The 20,204-nt window shown below is 42.4% G+C and overlaps 1 protein-coding gene across 1 annotated transcript; it reads left to right on the top strand.

Annotated features, from left to right (window-relative positions):
- The first annotated feature begins 15,044 nt into the window (after positions 1–15,044).
- LOC134965202 (paraneoplastic antigen Ma1 homolog) lies at positions 15,045–16,169 on the top strand. The gene has a single exon (XM_063941713.1). It carries the CDS (start codon positions 15,045–15,047, stop codon positions 16,167–16,169), a length of 1,125 nt encoding a protein of 374 aa, XP_063797783.1.
- The last annotated feature ends 4,035 nt before the right edge of the window (positions 16,170–20,204 follow it).

Below are 20,204 nucleotides of genomic sequence, written 5' to 3' on the forward strand. Positions count from 1 at the left end.
GTATGTGGGTATGATTTTTGAAGATAATAATTGTTGGTTGCTTTAAATCATAAAAAAAACTCAGCTTTTAAACTAAAAGCCATTAATCAAACAAAAGAAAAAAAACTTGCTTGTAAATGTTATTGTACATGTTTGTAGGAAAACAAGTGTGTTCTTGACAAACCTGCATTATTATTAACTTAAAGATTTATTAGGTTACTAATGCTGCATTCAGATCGCAAATGCCGGATCCTACCCGGTAAGAGAAACGTGTACTTACCGGGTGGGACCCGGCATTTGCGCTCCGTTGCTGGCTTTCTGACCCGGCAATATACCGGGTCGGTTGCCATAGCAGCGGAGGGCGCAGCAGCAGCAGGGGCGGGGGTGGAGGCAGGGGCCGGGAGATGAGCTCATCTCCTGCGCCGCCTCTGCCTATGCTGTGAATGGGAGCCGTGTCGCATCGGAACGGCTCCCATTCACACTGCACCTGACCCGGTATTCAACCCGGTAATAACCCTTCTTTTTTACCGGGTTGAATTACCGGGTCAGGCGACCCGCTAATTCACCAAAGGACCTTTCACATCGCACACGGACCCGTTTCGACACGGCAATATGCCGTGTCGATACCGGGTTTTTAGTGCGATGTGAACGGGGCATAACATATATTTTAGAGTAATACATGTGTTGAATAGTTTAAAGCTCCCTTACATGTTGAGAAGTTTCAATGCAGCTGAATAAACTGAATTGTGGTCAGCAGTGTGAGCTGCTTCAGCTGGGGGTATGATTGCAGTATACATCGAACATTCTACAACTGAGGTCAGCTCGTGTAGATTTTAAGGTAGACCTGTAGTCACTCAGAAACTGCACACCATAAGTGTGCGTTCAGTTGCAAAAAATGCGTAGGCCCCGCCTCTTGAAAATCTGCATACGCGCACAATAAGCCCCTGCTCATAGTTTTTGCGAGACTGTATACGCAGTTTTTGCTATGTCTGAGAAGTTGTAATTTTAGACTTGGTTTCTACTTCGCGCATGACCGTTGCGTTCCGTGCACATGCGCACTATGTGGATTTTCACAATTTGTACGTTTTAGCAATTTTGCGTTCCTTACTGAATTAGCCCCTATATCTGTACAATAATGAAGAATGTTATGTCCTGAAATGAACACGCACATTTCTTTGTCTTTGGAGCATAGCACAAGGAAGCAAATATACAAAATACAGTGTAATAGGGGCCTAATTCAGAGTTGATCGCAGCAGCAAATTTGTTAGCAGTTGGGCCAAACTATGGGGGTCATTCCGAGTTGTACGCTCGTTGCCGATTTTCGCAACGGAGCGATTAATGCGAAAATGCGCATGCGCATGGTACGCAGTGCGCTAAGTATTTTAGCTCAAAACTTAGTAGATTTATTCACGGCATAACAAAGCTTTTCCATCGCTCTGCTGATCGTAGTGTGATTGACAGGAAGTGGGTGTTTCTGGGCGGAAACTGGCAGTTTTATGGGAGTGTGCGGAAAAACGCAGGCATGCTAGTTGAAAACGCAGGAGTGTCTGGAGAAACGGGGGAGTGGCTGGGCGAACCTGGGTGTGTTTGTGACGTCAAACCAGGAACGAAAAGGACTGAGCTGTTCGCAATGGCAGAGTAAGTCTAGAGCGACTCAGAAACTGCGGGGTAATCGTTACGAGAAAATTAGCGAAGCTTTCGTTCGCAATTCTGCTATGCTAAGATACACTCCCAGTAGGAGGCGGCTTAGCGTGTGCAATGCTGCTAAAAGCAGCTAGCGAGCGAACAACTCGGAATCACCCCCAATGTGCACTGCAGTGGCGGCAGATATAACATGGGCAGAGAGAGTTAGATTTGGGTGGGGTGTGTTCAATCGGAAATCTAAATTGCAGTGTAAAAATAAAGCAGCCAGTATTTACCCTGCACAGAAACAAAATAACCCACCCAAATCTAACTCTCTCTGCAAATGTTACATCTGCCCCACCTGCAGTGCACATGGTTTTGCCCAACTGCTAACAAATTTGCTGCTGCGATCAAATCTGAATTACCCACTAGGTCAGGCATTCCCAACCACAGTCCTCAAGTCACACCAACAGTGCAGGTGTTAGTGATATCCAGGCTGCAGCACAGATGGTTAAATCAAAATAACTGAGCTACTAATACCCCTTTCACACTGCCAATGCCGGATCTCACCCGGGAATTGGAAGCGGGTCCTTCCTGGGTGGGATCCGGCATTGGCAGCTTCTGCAGGCTTTCCCGACCCGGCAATATGCCGACCAGCTTGCCATAGCAGCGGGGCGGGGGGGAGGGGGGGGGGGGAAGGGGGGAGCTGGGGGGGGCTGGGAGCCGGTGGCGGAGGTGGAGGCGGCGCTGGGAGATGAGCTCACCTCCGCACCGCCTCTCCCTATCTGGTAATCGGGTCCTGGGTCGCATCGACCTGGGAGCCCGTTTACGCAGCCAATGACCCGGTATTCAACCCGGGTATAACACCCGGGTTATTAGAATTTAAATATTTTGTGACCATCACATATGGCTGTCACTCATGGAGTCTATTATAGTATCGGGTTCGGTATAGTTTACCTACGGACACAATACCGACAGTCAGAATCCTGACAGCCATTGACCGACAGTCAAAATATCGACACAGTCAAAATACCGACATTCATCATTCCGACATGTTCAAAATGCCAACATAGTCAGAATACCGACATTTGAAATGCCAACATTTCAAAATACCGACATCAGTTTTTCTGGGGGGGGGGGGTTTGGTGTCAATGTGGACATAGGTCGACATGGATAATGTGTAAGTGTACCGCGTCCCCTCGCATGGCTCACTATTATATTCCCCTTCCAGGTCCACTGGGATCGTAAAGTCTGTTTTGGGGCAAAAATTATTTAAAAACACATGTTGGCATTTTGACATGTCGGCATTTTAAATGTCGGTATTCTGACTATGTCAGCATTTTGAACATGTCGGTTTAATGAATGTCGCTATTTTGACCATGTCTGTATTTTGACTGTCGGTCAATGGCTGTCAGGATTATGACCGTTGGTATTGTGTCCATCGATAAATCAACTGCTACCCTATAGTATCAATGTTTTTCATTACACCTAGCAGTTGCAAGCCTAATGATAAATGCCCAGAGTGGGTGTGGTTGACCACACATGAGTCAGAAAATTGCTGGCATTTTAGTGTGTGAGTCACAGAATCTCTAGCAATAATGGAATCTTATTACTAAATAGATAATTATCATAAATACAAATCCATTTGGTCAAAATGATTAGATTAAACAGTGGATTACAAACTGTACAGGTATAAAATGGTTTTACAATGCTTCTACAATACACCTACTTACCAATGTACTACACAGCAGTGCAATCCTAATCACTACAGACTACTTAGGTGTGATAACTAAGCTCAGGTTCTAACCTATTCTAATCCTTTCCCATTACACTTACAATTTCAGTTATCTTTTATGTTTTATGTACCAGGGAATAACATACTTCATTTCTACAGGACCTAAAATGGCCTACTCTTGGTGTTAGTAGCTAAAATTACCTATTTTGACTGTTAGACCCTAAAAAGACCTAATTCTGTAACTTAAATTGATACTATATAAATTTACTGTGGAAATGTGTGGAATGAGTAGTTTTTCTTTTGCACCAACAAGTGGTGTGCAGGCCCCTTTAAAACCTTACTCACAGGTCTGCAGCAGCACAAGGGGAGAACGTGGCACAGCAGGAGTTAAAGTTAAGACACTGGTCCAAATACATGGTTAAGGTGCAGTCCGCTAATTGGACAGGGGCAGCCTGGGAAAAGAGAGCCTTGAGGGAAGAGAAAGGTGGAGCAGTCCAGAGCGATAGGAGGTGTGGGAAGGCTGGCCACACGCAAAGCTGAGAGACCAAGTGAAATCCACGGGATGCTGGGCGGTGAGAGAAACGCTGCAGAGTGCAAGCAGTGGGGTGCTGCTGGAAAGACAAGTGTCGCGTGAACAGGTGTTGAGACGCTACAGCCAGAGACCGGACATCGCCAGGCCATCTTGGGACTGAAAAGACTGGCTGATTTGTGGTATCAGTGCAAGTATAGACATTTATTTTAAGAGACTGAGTTGTGACAAATTTGTGTACAGAACTGTAAGCAGGAAAAGAGACAGTGTTTGCTGCTTTGAAAAGACCCTCATTGCTAAATAAATTGTATCTGTTGAGAGACACTGCCATCTAGTTACATCCTCTTTGCATAGATATGTTAACCATTGACTCTGATATCATCCAGGATTACCCCTTGCATTTGTTTGCCAATTCCCCAGTGACGTATTATGGAACAGCAGACTTCTACCTGAGCTCCAATGTTAATTGCTTGTGTAGATTGACATATCTTGGCTAGAGAAAGCTAGAAAGTTAGTGTTGATTATTGCTAATTGTATTTTTAATCACAATCCTCATCACCATATTATATGATTCCAATTATTTAATGCCAGTATTTGTGATTCTAATTAATATGTTAATCTGTGATTCCAATAATATTCTGCCATTCTTATGTGATTTCAATTAAGTGTATTTTGCATATTGAATGCTCCTTTGTGGTGTGAACTGCAGCCATTTGTCTTCTCTTTGTTCATCCTTTGCACACCAACTTCTTCTTTTTTGTGATTATCCAAATTTAATGCCATTTAATCATCTTCTTCAATGCAGAGTTCATTGCAGCTCAATAAAAGACATCCTGTTGGAATTGCTTACTCACTCCTGTTTCGTATTATTCTATCCTACCTCTCTGAACTTGATACTGCAGGACAAGGTACGGGGAGAAACATTTCAAGGGAAAGTTCTGTCATATAGCCACCCAACACCTGTGATACCTCTCTCAACTAGAGATGGGCGGATTTGGTTTTTCTCGGATTTACTTGGTTCTCAAAACGGCATCTTATTGGCTCACGGATGTCACGTGTTTTGGATAGCCAATCAGATGCCATTTTGAGAACCGAGTAAATCCGAATAAATCCGAATCCACTCATCTCTACTCTCAACCATTTAAACATACTTATCATATATACAGATGTGTTCTGATACAGCCTTGCTGCATAATGGGGGTCATTCCGAGTTGTTCGCTAGCTGTTTTTGGTCGCAGCGCAGCATTCAGGCAAAAAAGCGGCACTTCTGCGCATGCATATGCGGCACAATGCGCACACGCGACGTTCTTTCCCAATGGCCGATGCAGTTTCACACAGGCTCTAGCGAAGCTTTTCAGTCGCACTGCTTGCCGCAGAGTGATTGACATAAACTGGGCGTTTCTGGGTGTCAACTGACCGTTTTCAGGGAGTGTTCGAAAAAACGCAGGCTTGCCAGGAAAAAAAGCAGGCGTGGCTGGCCGAACGCAGGACGAGTTTGTGACGTCAAAACAGGATCTGAATGGTCTGAAATGATCGCAAGCGCTGAGTAGGTCTGGAGCTACTCTGAAACTGCTCAAAATTATTTTGCAGCAGCTCTGAGATCCTTTCGTTCGCACTTCTGCTAAGCTAAAATACACTCCCAGTGGGAGGCGGCTTAGCGTTTGCACGGCTGCTAAAAACAGCTAGCGAGCGAACAACTCGGAATGACCACCAATGTATGCAGAGTGACTGTTGGCTCCCAAGATTTTCAGGATGGAGCGCATTTGCTTCTATGGGAAAGCTGTAGATGCGAATGGATTGCAGCCTCCCGAAGCATAGCGCATCACAGGGGCAAACATTGCAAGGAAGTAGCAGGACACATCAGTAATAAAGGCACAGTGTTTCACACATAATGCTATGTTGTTGGTTTTGTTTTATTTTTATACAACGTATAAATTCCTAAACTGAGATTTTTAAAAGCTATAAAATCCTAAAACATGAATTTAAAAAAACTCATTTAGATCCTAGATGGAAGCTGCTCAATCATACCTGGAGATAATTATATATCAGGTGCTGGAAGGAGGAGGGGTCACAGACAAACAGACAAAGAGGAAGGGTGGTGCAAATCCAAATTGGTTCCAAATTGTTTGTCTGCTTGTGTGCAAGAGGCATTGAGTGGGAGCAGCATTTGGAAGGCATGCTGTTCCTTGTTGTGCCAATGGGAGATCCTGGGGGTGGCTCCCGGGTAAGTTAGCTCTCTGTCTGGAAGTGTTTTAGTAATAGCCTTTATCATGAGGCCTACTGTGACAAATTACATGGCCCTATGTGGGCACTGCTATTATGTAGGTTAGGACTGCTGTGTCAGAGAAGCCGTGAAGTGGCCAGCAGCTACACATGTGTTTGCAAACATTTGTGACTAATTCTCTGAATTTTATTACCAGATAGTTTCAGGGATGATTACAGGTAATTTTCAGTGTGCGGAAGGGAATTTAGGGGTGGGGATTTGCACCCCCCTTCCTCTTTGTCTGTTGCATTGCAGTGATCTTTGAGAACACATTGAGCAACTCACTGAACTGAGACATTTAACTCCCAGTTGAATTCATTCATGATCATTATATTCTTCTAGCAAAATCCCTATCTATGGCCATTTAAGGCACAGCTGCTCACTAATTTGTGCAAACCAAAATGATACAGGTTTTTCAATTGGACCAGGATAACAACTGGGTGGATGAGATTACAGCCCTCAATCCTCTTCCGATAAAAGTGATCCCTTGCATTGTGAGAACTTCTGGGGTTATGACCTGGGAGTCCTATTGCGCACGTTCAGCCATTGTATCACTGTCTGGGGAATTCTGCGAAAAATAAGCCAATAGACTTCTATTGGCAATGCTCTCAGTAGATGTCATTGCATATAAACCACAAGCTCCGGAAAATTTTGCTTACCGAAGCTTGAAATGTATGGGCAGGGCCGTAACTAGTGGTGTGCGAGCGGTGCCACTGCACAGGGCGCATGGCTCCTTAGTCATCACTGTAGCTGTCCCAGGGTTCCTGCATTTGACTTACAGGGTGCCTAGAATGGCACCCTGCAGCCAAGATCTCAGTCTTGAATGGCACCATGCAGCCAAGATCTCAGTCTAGAATGGCACCCTGCAGCCAAGATCTCAGTCTAGAATGGCACCATGCAGCCAAGATCTCAGTCTAGAATGGCACCATGCAGCCAAGATCTCAGCCTAAAATGGCACCTTGCAGCCAAGATCTCAGTCTAGAATGGTACCCTGCAGCCAAGATCTCAGCCTAAAATGGCACCTTGCAGCCAAGATCTCAGTCTAGAATGGTACCCTGCAGCCAAGATCTCAGCCTAAAATGGCACCTTGCAGCCAAGATCTCAGTCTAGAATGGCACCCTGCAGCCAAGATCTCAGTCTAGAATGGCACCCTGCAGCCAAGATCTCAGTCTAGAATGGCACCCTGCAGCCAAGATCTCAGTCTAGAATGGCACCCTGCAGCCAAGATCTCAGTCTAGAATGGCACCCTGCAGCCAAGATCTCAGTCTAGAATGGCACCATGCAGCGAAGATCTCAATCTAGAATGGCACCATGCAGCCAAGATCTCAGTCTTGAATGGCACCATGCAGCCAAGATCTCAGTCTAGAATGGCACCATGCAGCCAAGATCTCAGTCTAGAATGGCACCCTGCAGCCAAGATCTCAGTCTAGAATGGCACCCTGCAGCCAAGATCTCAGTCTTGAATGGCACCATGCAGCCAAGATCTCAGTCTAGAATGGTACCCTGCAGCCAAGATCTCAGCCTAAAATGGCACCTTGCAGCCAAGATCTCAGTCTAGAATGGCACCATGCAGCGAAGATCTCAATCTAGAATGGCACCATGCAGCCAAGATCTCAGTCTAGAATGGCACCATGCAGATCTTAGATGCTACAGGCAAGAACTCTGCAGACTTTGCAGCACCCCGGGCATCCTGAGGACATTCCGGGCAAAGTTGCAGTTACCTGCACTGGTGCCCCGGCCCCCTTCAGGGCATCATTGGTCCCTAAGCCGGTAACCTTGCCTCCTTTGTGTCACCATTGGTCAGGGGGCGTGGTAGAGAGCATGAGCAGCACAGGGCATCGAGCTGCCCTTTTCTGGTACTGCATATGGGGAATGCGGCAAATCTGGTCTGGTAGCAATTTGGGGGATTGCACATCCAGCCCAAATTAAGCATATATATTTTTTTACTTATTTAGAGAGACATTGGGGCTGATAGTGAAGGTGGTGTACATGCCCACATGGCACTGGCCACACCCACATGGTACTGGCCACACCCATACTGCACTGGCCACACCCACACATCACTTGTCACAATAAGTCCTTCTCACAATAGGCCATTGATTATTTTCAGCCAAAGGCTCACGTGACCCTAGATCTGGCCCTGTTTGGACTACAGCCAAGGGTGTGGGGCTCATAAATGACTTGATTGCTGGGTTTGGCTAGACGTCTTTGCAGATTTGTGATTGCGATAACAATCACTGTGCATTTAGTTGCTGAATCAGGCCCTAAGTGCTGATACAGGATGGTCTCTGGGCCTAATACAGACCCGACCGCAGCAGCAAATTTGTTAGCTAATGGGCAAAACCATGTGCACTTCAGGTGGGGCAGATATAACATATGCGGAGAGAGTTAGATTTGGGTGAGCTATATTGTTTCTGTGCAGGGTAAATACTGTCTGCTTTATTTTTACACTGCAATTTAGATTTTAGTTTGTACACACCCCACCCAAATCCAACTCTCTCTGCACATGTTATATCTGCCCCCCTCACCCCCGCCCCTCTACCCTCCTGCAGTGCACATGGTTTTGGGGGCAATTCAGACCTGATTGCTCAGCTGCATTTTCTCACGGCCTGCGATCAGGTCTAAACTGCGCATGCGCCGCAATGCTCAGGTGCCTCGCACGGGTACAAAGCGGATTGCTGCTCAGCGATGGGTTTGTGCAAAGAATCCATTTGCATGGGCGAACGCAAGGAGATTAACAGGAAGAGTGCATTTGTGGGTGGCAACTGACCGTTTTCAGGGAGTGGTTGGAAAAAAGCAGGCATGTCTAAGCGTTTGCAGGGAGGGTGTCTGATGTCAATTCCGGTCCCGGACAGTCTGATGTGATCGCAGCGGCTGAGTAAGTCCTGGACTGCGCAGAGACTGCACAAGATCTGTTTATACAGCTCTGCTACACATGCGTTTGCACACTTGCACAGCTAAAATACACTCCCACTGTAGGCGGCAATTATCTGATCGCAGCAGCGCAAATGTTGCTTGCTAGCGATCAGGTCTGAATTAGGCCCTCTGTATTAATTTAAATTTTAATTCAGTTGAAATCTTATATTTTTAGATATGTACCTGTTTGTTTTTCTTGTATATATTGCACTTTAATAAATAAAAAAAAGAAAATGTGTTCCAATACACTACATAGCCTTTTGTGTATTTAGTCAAACAATATAAAATCCACTCAGGACGGAAAAGAAAACTGTGTATGGATGCACAGTAAAATGCTAAGAACAAGTTTGTCGTTTGGTTTTGCACAACCCTTGTCATTAAAGGATTAACAGACCAATCGTGGGGAAATACTCTAGAATTGTGCAAAATTATTTTACTTTAATAAATCAGTTTAAAATTCTCTTTTTCCACTCTAAGCGGGATATGTATCAAACCTTGGAGAGAGATAAAATAGAGAGAATAAAATACCAACCAATCAGCTCCCAGCTGTAATTTTTTCAAACACAGTAACATGGCAGTTATGAGCTGATTGGCTGGTACTTTAGCCCTCTCCACTTTATCACTCTCCATGGTTTGTACAAATTTTGTTGGCATTCACATGAGTAACCTTCATGACACATACATGTGGGCATGGTATTTTCCTAATTACCAATATAGGCATAGAGCAGTTTCCAGTAGATTAATCACATCAAATTCTGAGTCACTGAATTATTCTTGGAAAGTGTATTTAAGAACTATAAGCTAATAGCAAACTAAAGGTTTTTGTAAGACTGGCTGAGATGAAATGTTGCCGATTTTTTTAATACTTGGCTATAGCAATATTCAGTTAGCTAAAAGTTCCGTTAACGTGGGTTACCATCGGTCAAAAACCAGTGGCCACAACTTTTTCCAGTTCAGTTATAAATCTGCGTTTCATTAATGCAGGTCTCAGTGAGAGTAAATGTGGATTTTAGTTGGCAGCCCATGAGCGCATGAAAAATACGGTAGGGAAAAATCTTTAAGGTAAAAATGTTGTTACTAAGTCCAGAACCTCTGGGACATCCCTACTAATGAGTAGTCATGTGCTTTCAGGCATTTAAATAGCATCATTTAGCCAATAATGAAATGGGGATCCGGTCAGGATCCCAGCAGACGGAATGCCAACACTTTTCAGAATGCTGATGCCGGCATCCCGACATGAATTGAAATGCTGGCACCAGGTTCCCAAATGCTGGAATCGGTGTCGCAGGACCGCCCTCATTCATACATTTGGTTTGATACCCATCGTCATCACCAATGTGAACATGTACCAGCCCTATACTGGGTGCAAAAAGATCTGTTATTCCGCCTTTCCATCATCACGCCCTCACTGAACTTTACCTAAAGGTTAACTTTCCATTAAAAAACAGTTACGCCCAGTGTCGGACTGGGGCATGTAGGGCCCACCGGGGGAATGCAGTGGTAGGGGCCCATGTTTAGGGGTGTAGCCAGTCCAGAGGGGGTGTGGCCTGCCACCTCATTGGTTTGACCAATGATTAGAGAGTGCAACGTCTGGGCCCTTTCATAAATATTTACAGTAAATTCAGCTGCTGCATGCATGATAATGTACCAGATTACTTATCAGCAATGCACTCTAGAAAATAGTACACTATAATCCAGTATAAGGTAACATATGTATAATGTATAATTCAAGTGCACAGTCTAGAACCTGATCCTTAGAGCAGGAGGTGGGCCCCCAAGCAGTGGGGCCCAACGGTGGTTTCCCATGTACCCCTGTGGGCCAGTCGAAGCCTGGTTACGCCCCTTCAGTTGCATCACCCATGGTACATACTCTTGGTACTGGAACATGCACAGTATTAAAACTAGCTGGATACGCTCTGCAAACAAACTTGTGTTCAAATCTTCATTGGCCCATTTTGGCCATGGTCTAAGAAGTTTGGCCAACACAGCCATGGACCTCAACAAACACAACATACAGTATAATAAACAAATACTGTAATAGATTTTAGAGGGAATATTGTTTTACCCTACCAATTTATGTAAGTTTGTTCTTCAAGTTGGTGACTGAAGTTATCGCTCCCAAGTTTCCATTTTTGCAGGGATTGTCCATATTTTGGAAATCTCCCTCTTTCTCTTAATTATAGTCATAATAACTATGGAGACACTCGATGATATCCCGTCTCCACGGTTATTATGACTATGCTTTGTAACTACCACTAGTGTCTTCCTTATATTTAAACTGCTGCCACACACCGACTGATACTTTGTAGTCTGGTGTTGGCAACATTTTATATTAGTGACTGCTCAATGATACATTTAATATACACAAGGAAAAAGTATCTATTTATACAAGAGGGGCGTGGCTTCACAGGTCACTGTCAGAAGGGGCGTGGCTTTACTGCACGGGGCGTAGCTACGATTCCCGACCCTTGTTTCCGTCACTACCAGGGTATGGGAGATGCTGGATGACCCCAGAGGCTACAGAGCCGGCTTCTACACAGTGACAGAAAACGGGCACTGCATGTAATGCTACAGTGCAGCACCCTGCTACTGTCACTGAGCAGGAGCCGACACTTTGGTGACACCCCTGGGCGGGTGACACCCAAGTGCAGGCCGCACCCACGTTGTGACGCCACTAAATGTTATTACAGATTTTTTTATGCTGTATCCAACTTATTTGTATTCAATTATTTTTAACATATCAAACTGTGTTGGTCGGTGCTTTTGGGAGTGCCACCTGGTATACCCTTTGTTCAGCTTTCAGATGGCCTGTTGGCTTGGAAAAGCCGTTCATGAAGCTGATGAGAGTTTTTTGCCTCCCAGTGACAAAATTTCAACTTGTTAATGTAACCAGGCAAATGACGGTGATAACACCAGAAATGACCCGCTGACGAGTGATGCAAAACTTCATAATTAACTACACATGTGGATCCAGACACTTTTACATTATGTACTAAAATTTTGAATAGCATTTACCATGCCTTTTTTGTTACCCTCTTAAATCTTGGAGTTTTTTTATTTATTTTTTTCCCCACCCTGTATAATTTTTCAAATTCCCTCTTTGCAAAATCATGCAAGATTCAAAATATTTTTTATTAAGTCACCTGAAAGTCCTCTCAATACGAGGTCCTAGAGTTTTTTGTTTTATTTTACTCTCCCTCATATTCATGAACCTTTCCATACCTAGCATCCAACACAGTTTTATTTTTATATACCTGATTTCCTTTAATCTCTTCCTCCTGTAGTGATTATCAGTGGTGGCTCCAGAGGTAGGGCTGCAGCACAGTCCAAAATTCAAATATGGGAGCAGCACCAACTGCCACCCCAAACACTGGCAAACATCACCGTCCGGGACACACTTTGAATTTTGGGCTGAGCTGCAGCCCCACCTCTGGAGGCTCCACTGGTGAGGACTCACCCATACAGATGTAGATGAATATGTTGATGTGTCTCAGTGGTGTGCATGGTGGTATCATGTTATAGAATATAATTGTGTATCTAATTTTAGCGATTCTAATTCTCCCTAGGAAATCATGTTATTTCTTTTATAGGTACCATGTACTTTAGAATAAAATGTCTAATCTTTTACCAGAGGGTTCCGTGAATCATGCAAATAAGTGGTTTACAGATATAGCGGAGAATGCCCTATAATTATTTTCATTCACTGGAGTAGAAGAGGCTGGAAAGAGTTTAAGGAGATCTAAACCATTATTTATTATAGTATAACAGGAATTCTCCCTTCCCGTATTTAGAGATTATTTTATCAAGGGAAAATATATTAAAATATATTAGTGTAACAGGGTTATAAGTCATTTTCATATGTATGAATATATATATATATATATATATATATATATAATATGTATAAAAGTATTTAAGAAATATAAACTATATTTAATATTGACCATGATAATGTATGTGTATATAATATGAATTTATATAAAGGAAGAGGTTTCTTAAGTGTATACAGAAGGGAGTGAGAGGTGTAGTATAATAATAAAGTGACAGTGGAGACAGCTGTGTGTGCTGTAATTACCGGGCTGAGTGCAAATGATGCGCGAGGCTAAATAATAATAGCTGCCATGTAAGAGGGGTTTTTTCCCCCGCGTGCCGGTAGATTGTACCGTGTGCAGAAGGGTCACCTCGCGCAGGTAAAGGAGGCCGTGTGCAAAGAAGTAGTGGTCACCTCGCGCAGGTAAAGGAGGCCGTGTGCAAAGAAATTGTCCCCACGCGCTGTTAGAAGAGAGCGTATAAAAGACGCTCTCTGCCGGCGGTCAGTCAGTCTGCAGATCCCCCTTGCAGTGCTGGCACCTAGGTTCCTCCGGTGGCCGCTAAGAGCTGTAACAAGCTGTAAACATTACAGCGGCGGCCGGGGAGTCAGGGTAGCACAGCCAGACAAGGAAGCTTTAGCGCTGGAAAATGGAGCGGTGGGGCTAAGAGGCAGGAAAGGTCACGGAGGGGGCCCACCTGTCCTCTATCCTCAAGCTGTCTGCTCCGCTCCAGAGAGTGCGCTGATAAGGTGCCCCTGCTCCCGCTTTCAGCTGTACACACTAATGCGGGTAGCAGGAGGTAGCGGGCGGCAACGCTGACGAGAGTCTTAACATCTCCCACTTCAGCTGCGGAGGCAGGGAGAAGAGGTAGCGCTACATACCTAAAGGCATCAGTGAATGGGGCATTCCAAGAACAGAAAGAGAGGTGGCGCTGCCAGCAACGCTTAGCCAGTAAGGAGAGTCGGGGGAGGAGTTAACAGCAACGTTGATGAATAAGAGGATGTGTAAGTTAATAATTAACACCTGCACAATATTACACACCTAAACGCAACTGAAGATATGAAAGGTATATAGCTGCACTCATATAAGTTAGACTGTGATAGGTGTGGGCACTTCACTAATTCTAAACCCCTTAAAGACTATGAACCGGGATATGTATATGAAGTAAGGGGTATAATAACAATAGACTTGGAGCAGCGGTAGTGCATTTAGAAGACAAGCCCAGGTGGTAAAGGAAAAACATTGAACTAGACTTTAATCCACTTAAAGGTGGGAGAATATAAAGATTTATGGGTTTTCTGTTATCAGGACCACTTGGAGAATATTACTAGAGACTGGATGTAGCCAGGAGATAAAGAACTTGTAGTGACTCACTACTAAACCCATGCTAAATTACACTGTGAATTTGGGAGTGTAATTATATCCATAGACTGCACTGCTGTAGCTATAGGGACAACTGTAACCAATGATAAAGGCTGAATAGGACCCTAGCAAGCTATCTAAGTAGTATATTAATGCCAAGTGGAAACTAAATAATATACTCAGCTACTTGTAACGTACTGCACCTGTTTGTTGGCTAAAGACAAAGAACCCAGGGACAGGAGGATTGTCTATTTATTCCTAGTAAAAGAAATTAAATCAACCATAGGTCTTACGTTGGAAACTCTCCACTATTTTCAAAGGATAACAGTTCTTTATGCACTTATTGGGCCCCAACTGCGCAAATATTTTATGGACTAAGAGTACCCGGGTAACTCATTCTAGTATATACTATTGTTTTTTGTGATGCATGCAAAACTTAATGTATAGGGAAAACTGTATTGTTTAGTTGGATAAGTATTGAAATAAGGAATTGATTACATGGTTAATGTTAAGAGTGTATTAAAACAAACCTATTATACTTACCATAAAGTGTTATGTTGGTACCAGCGGATTCTGAGACCCTGGAATAAGAAGAAGAAGAAGAACAACAACAACAACAACAGGTATTTAATATTAAAAGGACTTAAGTAATAAAAGTATACCTATTAAATAATACCTCCTTTTCATACAAGGCTTACCCAGGCAAGCCAAATTAGAAATTAGCTTGGGTGGAGGCACAAACTTATATTAGTGACCCACATCTAGAATTAAAGTAGGGTTACATTTTGGAGGCACTGCTGAGATTGAAAGAATTCAGGTTATATAAGAATGGGTAGCTTGACAGGAGAAGATTTATACACTTGGTGTATACAGAGAGGAACAAGTTTAAAGAAATGTATGGGAGTAGGGGGAAATTTCTCTGACATCCATGACGATGTGGTTTTAGAGACTTTAGATAAATTATATGGAGTAAGTAAACCTCGGATCATAGACAAATGGAGGGAGGAATCCGGGAGGGTAGTAGCTATGTTAATAGAAATGGAAAAAGAGTTAGATGCTAGACTAATACCTACGATGATTGTAGCTGGAGGAGAGATTGGAAGATTATGGCATATTATATGGCCTAAAAGTAGTGATGAAGAAACCATTAGTGCTCCCATTTTAGCTTCTGCTGAAAACCCTGAAAGGGCTGGTGTGAATAGCAATACCCAGGGAAATGGTGCTAATGTAAATGGAGGGCAGTTTGAGACTATGGTAGATAGAGTAGTTACCCAGTTAGAGAGGTGGCACTATGAGGGAAGTTACAGGAGATTGAGAATATTTTCAGGAATAGTGCCTGTGCCACTTGGGGAAGAAACATATGAAGCTTTGAAAGAAGCTGCTGTTCAACAAGCTGAAGAGTGGCAATGTCCTGACCAAATAAAAAGGCAGAGGGTGGTAGAGAGCTTAAGGGGACCAGCCATGGGTATTATTCAGGCAGCTAGAAGAAGCAACCCGCAAGCCACACTTGAAATTTATTTTGAAGCTTTGGATTATGCATATGGCACGTTAGAAGATGTGGGAGATTTGACTTCAAGATTCCATCATACATTTCAAGAGCCAGGGGAGAAACTCAGCGTTTATTTGATTAGGATAGATAAACTCTTGTATAAAATAGTTGATAAAGGGGGTATTACTAGAGAGGAGGTGGATGGAAGTAGGATGAAGCAGCTCATTAGAGGGGCATTTACCACTGACTTTGTGGGTCAAATGTTAAGATGTTCAGGAATAAGAGAGACCCCTCCCACTTTTAATGATCTGTTAAAAGAGGTGAAGCAGGAGGAGGCATTAATTGAAATGAGAGAAAAAACTGTAAAAAAGGTAAAAGTGATACAACCCATGGTGGAAGTGAATCCATTTGAGGAAAAAATACTCAAAATGATAGAGGAACAAAATAAAAAACTAGAACAGTAATTCTAGTTTCTCCTCGTCAAGGACAAATAATAATATGTCTGTGAGGGGAAGGGGAAATAATTACAATAATAGAGGCCGAGGATGTTTCAAATGTGGTAGGTCAGGGCATAGGGCCTATGAATGTACTACTGATACTGGAAACTTTTCACAAAGAGTTAGTGATAATAATTTAGCATTGAGCAGCCATAATCTTTCTGGGCAGGGAAACGGACGGGGAAGGACTGTGAACCCCTCACAGTCCCCCTAGAAGTTAGCTACTGCGCTATGGGGAATTCCTGGTGGAATGGGAAGATTCCAGAAGGTCTGATGGGTCCTACGCCAATAGTTTCCACGTCCATTAATGGGAACAAATGTAAAGTGTTACTAGACAGTGGTTCTCAGGTGTCAATTATTTTTGAATCCTGGTATAATGAACACATATCAAATGTGCAAATACAACCCCTTAATGGATTAATAATATGGGGTTTAAGTGTAAGCAAATATCCTTACTTAGGGTATGTACAAGTTACTCTTGAATTTGATAGAGAAATCCCTGAAAAGGCATTGCAGGTCCCTTTTATTGCTCTGATTTGTCCAGAGATTCAAGGAGGCAGGAATGAACTTCCCATAATTATAGGTACTAATACCCAATTGTACAATGAGTTATCAAAATGGTGTCAAGATAGACATAAGAAAGAGCAGATTACTGAAGCAAGACATATCTGGGTAATTCAACCCAGAGATAAGCTTGAGGTGGAGAAAGGTGAATTTGAAGTTTGTTTTCAAAATAGCGATATTCTAAAAGAGGACAAAGATTCTTTGATAAGGGAATTGAGTATTAGGAGGAAGGCCTTTTCATCTAATGAATGGGATTTAGGAGAGGCAAAAGGAGTAGAACATAGTATAGAACTCATGGATACAAGTCCTTTTCGTGAAAGATCTCGCAGGATAGCTCCTGCGGATTTTGAAGATGTCAGGTTACATTTAAAAGGGTTGCTAGAGAATCAAATTTTTATCGAATCCCGTAGTCCATATGCTTCTCCAATTGTAATTGCTAAAAAGAAAAATGGGATAATTCGTATGTGCGTAGATTATAGGACTCTTAATGCAAGAACTGTCCCAGACCAGTACACAGTTCCTAAAATTGATGAAGCATTAGACTGCTTGCAAGGAAGTGTATGGTTTTCGGTATTAGACCTACGGAATGGATTCTACCAGATCCCCATGCGCCCTGAAGATAGAGACAAAACTGCATTTATTTGCCCATTAGGTTTTTTTGAATTCCTAAAAATGCCTCAGGGGATTAAGGAAGCCCCAGCTACATTCCAGAGGACAATGGATAAAGTAATTGGGGATATGAATTATAGAGAGGTCATTGTCTATTTAGATGACATCATTGTTTTTGGGAGTTCCCTTCAAGAGCATAATACCCGTCTTATCAAAGTTCTGGATAGATTAATTGAGGGGGGATTGAAGTTGTCTATTGACAAATGTCAGTTATGCAGATCCTCAGTGAAATACTTAGGGCACATTGTAAATAGAGAGGGAATTGCCACTGACCCTGCGAAGGTTGAGGCTGTAGTAAACTGGCCTAAGCCTAATAAATTGAAGGAACTTAGATCCTTTTTAGGTTTTTGCGGATACTATCGCAGATTTATTCCCAGTTTTTCTAAAATTTCAAAACCCCTTACTGATTTGACTAAGGGATATCCACCTACTAATATTAGAAAAGAGACTAAAATAACCCCTAAGCTTTGGTTTAAACCTAATGAACCTTTTGGAAAACGGTGGACACAGGAATGTGAAATGGCATTCCAGAATTTAAAAACAAAGCTAACTGGGGCTCCAGTTCTAGCTTATGCAAACCCTTCACTTCCATATGTGCTTCATATAGATGCGTCACAAGAAGGTATCGGAGGAGTGTTGTATCAAAAGCATCAAGAAGAGTTGAAGCCTGTGTCTTTTACTAGTAGGGGGTTATCTGCTAGTGAGAGAAATTACCCCACACACAAATTGGAGTTTTTAGCTTTAAAATGGTGTGTGGTGGAAAAATTTCATGAATACTTATATGGAGTAACATTTGAGATTCACACAGATAACAATCCTTTAACATACATCCTTACTACTGCAAAATTGGATGCGACAGGGCACAGATGGCTTGCAGCTTTGGCTCTATATAATTTTTCTTTGAAATATAGGCCTGGAATTAATAATATTGATGCTGACTCTTTATCCCGAATACCTATTCAAGGTAATTGTGATACTGCTGATGAATGGATTGAAGTACCGGTTGGTGAATTGAAGAGGATGTGCCATCATATTCAGATTAAGGAAATTACTCCAGGAGAATCATTGAGTTCATTGGGTGCCACTGAAAAAGCTCTGCCTTTGTCATACTGCTTGTTGAGTCATTTAGAACTAGAGGGATTGCCAAGACTTAGAAAAAACCAAATACAGGAAGATCAGCGGAAAGATTCAGATATAGGATGTATCATATCTGAAATTATAAAAAGTAAAAATAAAAAAAATTGGGACTCTTTAATATCCAATGCTTCCGATGAGGTAAGGTTATTAGAAAGACAAAGGAAACATTTATTGATGATTAATGGGTTGTTATACCGGGTAATAGGAAGGCAAGAAAAAAAAATATATCAATTGGTATTGCCAAAGATATATCGACCCATGGTAATGAAAGCATTACACGATGACCATGGCCATTTAGGAAATTATAAGACCTTAAATCTAATATATGATAGGTTTTATTGGCCTGGCATGAGAAAAGAAATAGAAGCATATTGCCAAAATTGTGGAAATTGTATAGTACGAAAGACTGTAAGTAGTCAATGTGTCCCATTAGTAAATTTTAGGAGTAATGGCCCTATGGACCTAGTCTGTATGGACTTTTTAACATTAGAAGTAGAACCGGAAAAAAAATGTCACATATTAGTAATTACAGATCATTTTACAAGATATGCCCAAGCATACGTTACGCCAAATCAGAAAGCACATACTGTAGCCAATACTCTATGGGACAAATATTTTGTTCATTATGGTCTGCCTAACCGACTACATTCTGATCAAGGGAGAGAGTTCGAGAGTAAATTGATCAAGGAACTCTGTGCGATTTGTGGGATAACGAAATCACGAACCACCCCTTATCACCCTCAGGGAAACCCTCAACCTGAAAGGTTCAACAGAACCCTATTGGATATGATGGGGACTTTAAACCCATTTGATTAAAAACATTGGAAAAGGCATATTGATCGTTTAATACATGCTTATAACTGCACACAAAATGAGGCTACAGGGTATTCTCCATATGCTTTGATGTTTGGGCGAGAGGCTAGACTTCCCATAGATGTGTGTATGGGGGTCTCTACTAGTGGCAAACCTGTCATTTCTCATATTAAATATATTAAAAAATTAAGAGAAGATTTAAAAAAAGCATATGACATAGCCAATGAAACTACTGCTAAATTAGAAGTTAAAAATAAAAGTTATTATGACAGGAAAGTACGGGATCAAGTCTTGGCTCCTGGGGATAGAGTATTATTAAAACAACTTGGGACTCCTAGAAAATTTAAAATAAATAATAGATGGAGAGAAGATCCTTTCATAGTAATAGAAAAGTTTCCAGGGCTACCTGTATATAAAATTAGGCCAGAAAATGGGGATGAAACTGTATTGACTTTCCACAGGCAACATTTACTCCCAATAGGACGTGAGGTTCGTTTAAATAATTATAAAAATGACCTTAAGACAAGTTCCGATATAGGGACCATAGAGAATGGATCTGAGCAAATTATTGAGGCTCATGATGTGGAAGGTTTAGAGGATGAATTTACAGGGCAAGGATGCTACTTTAAAGATGAAGGTATCAGAGATGTTGACCTTAAGGAGTTCATTCAGGAGCAGAATACCAATGATCCCATTGGATTCCTCTCTCGGGAAAACTTTGAGGGTAATATTGGACAATTTGGGCAGGGTAGTAATGATACCATGGGAGAATTGGAACTAAATATGCCGCCAGAAGGGTCTGATTACTGTTCTACTGTA

The sequence above is a fragment of the Pseudophryne corroboree genome, chromosome 10 (genome assembly GCF_028390025.1).
Source record: "Pseudophryne corroboree isolate aPseCor3 chromosome 10, aPseCor3.hap2, whole genome shotgun sequence".
NCBI classification, from domain to species: Eukaryota; Metazoa; Chordata; class Amphibia; order Anura; family Myobatrachidae; genus Pseudophryne; species Pseudophryne corroboree.

What these genes read in the sequence shown, in the direction of transcription:
- LOC134965202 (XM_063941713.1), top strand. Translation starts at nt 15,045, where the DNA reads ATGGGTAGCTTGACAGGAGAAGATTTATACACTTGGTGTATACAGAGA.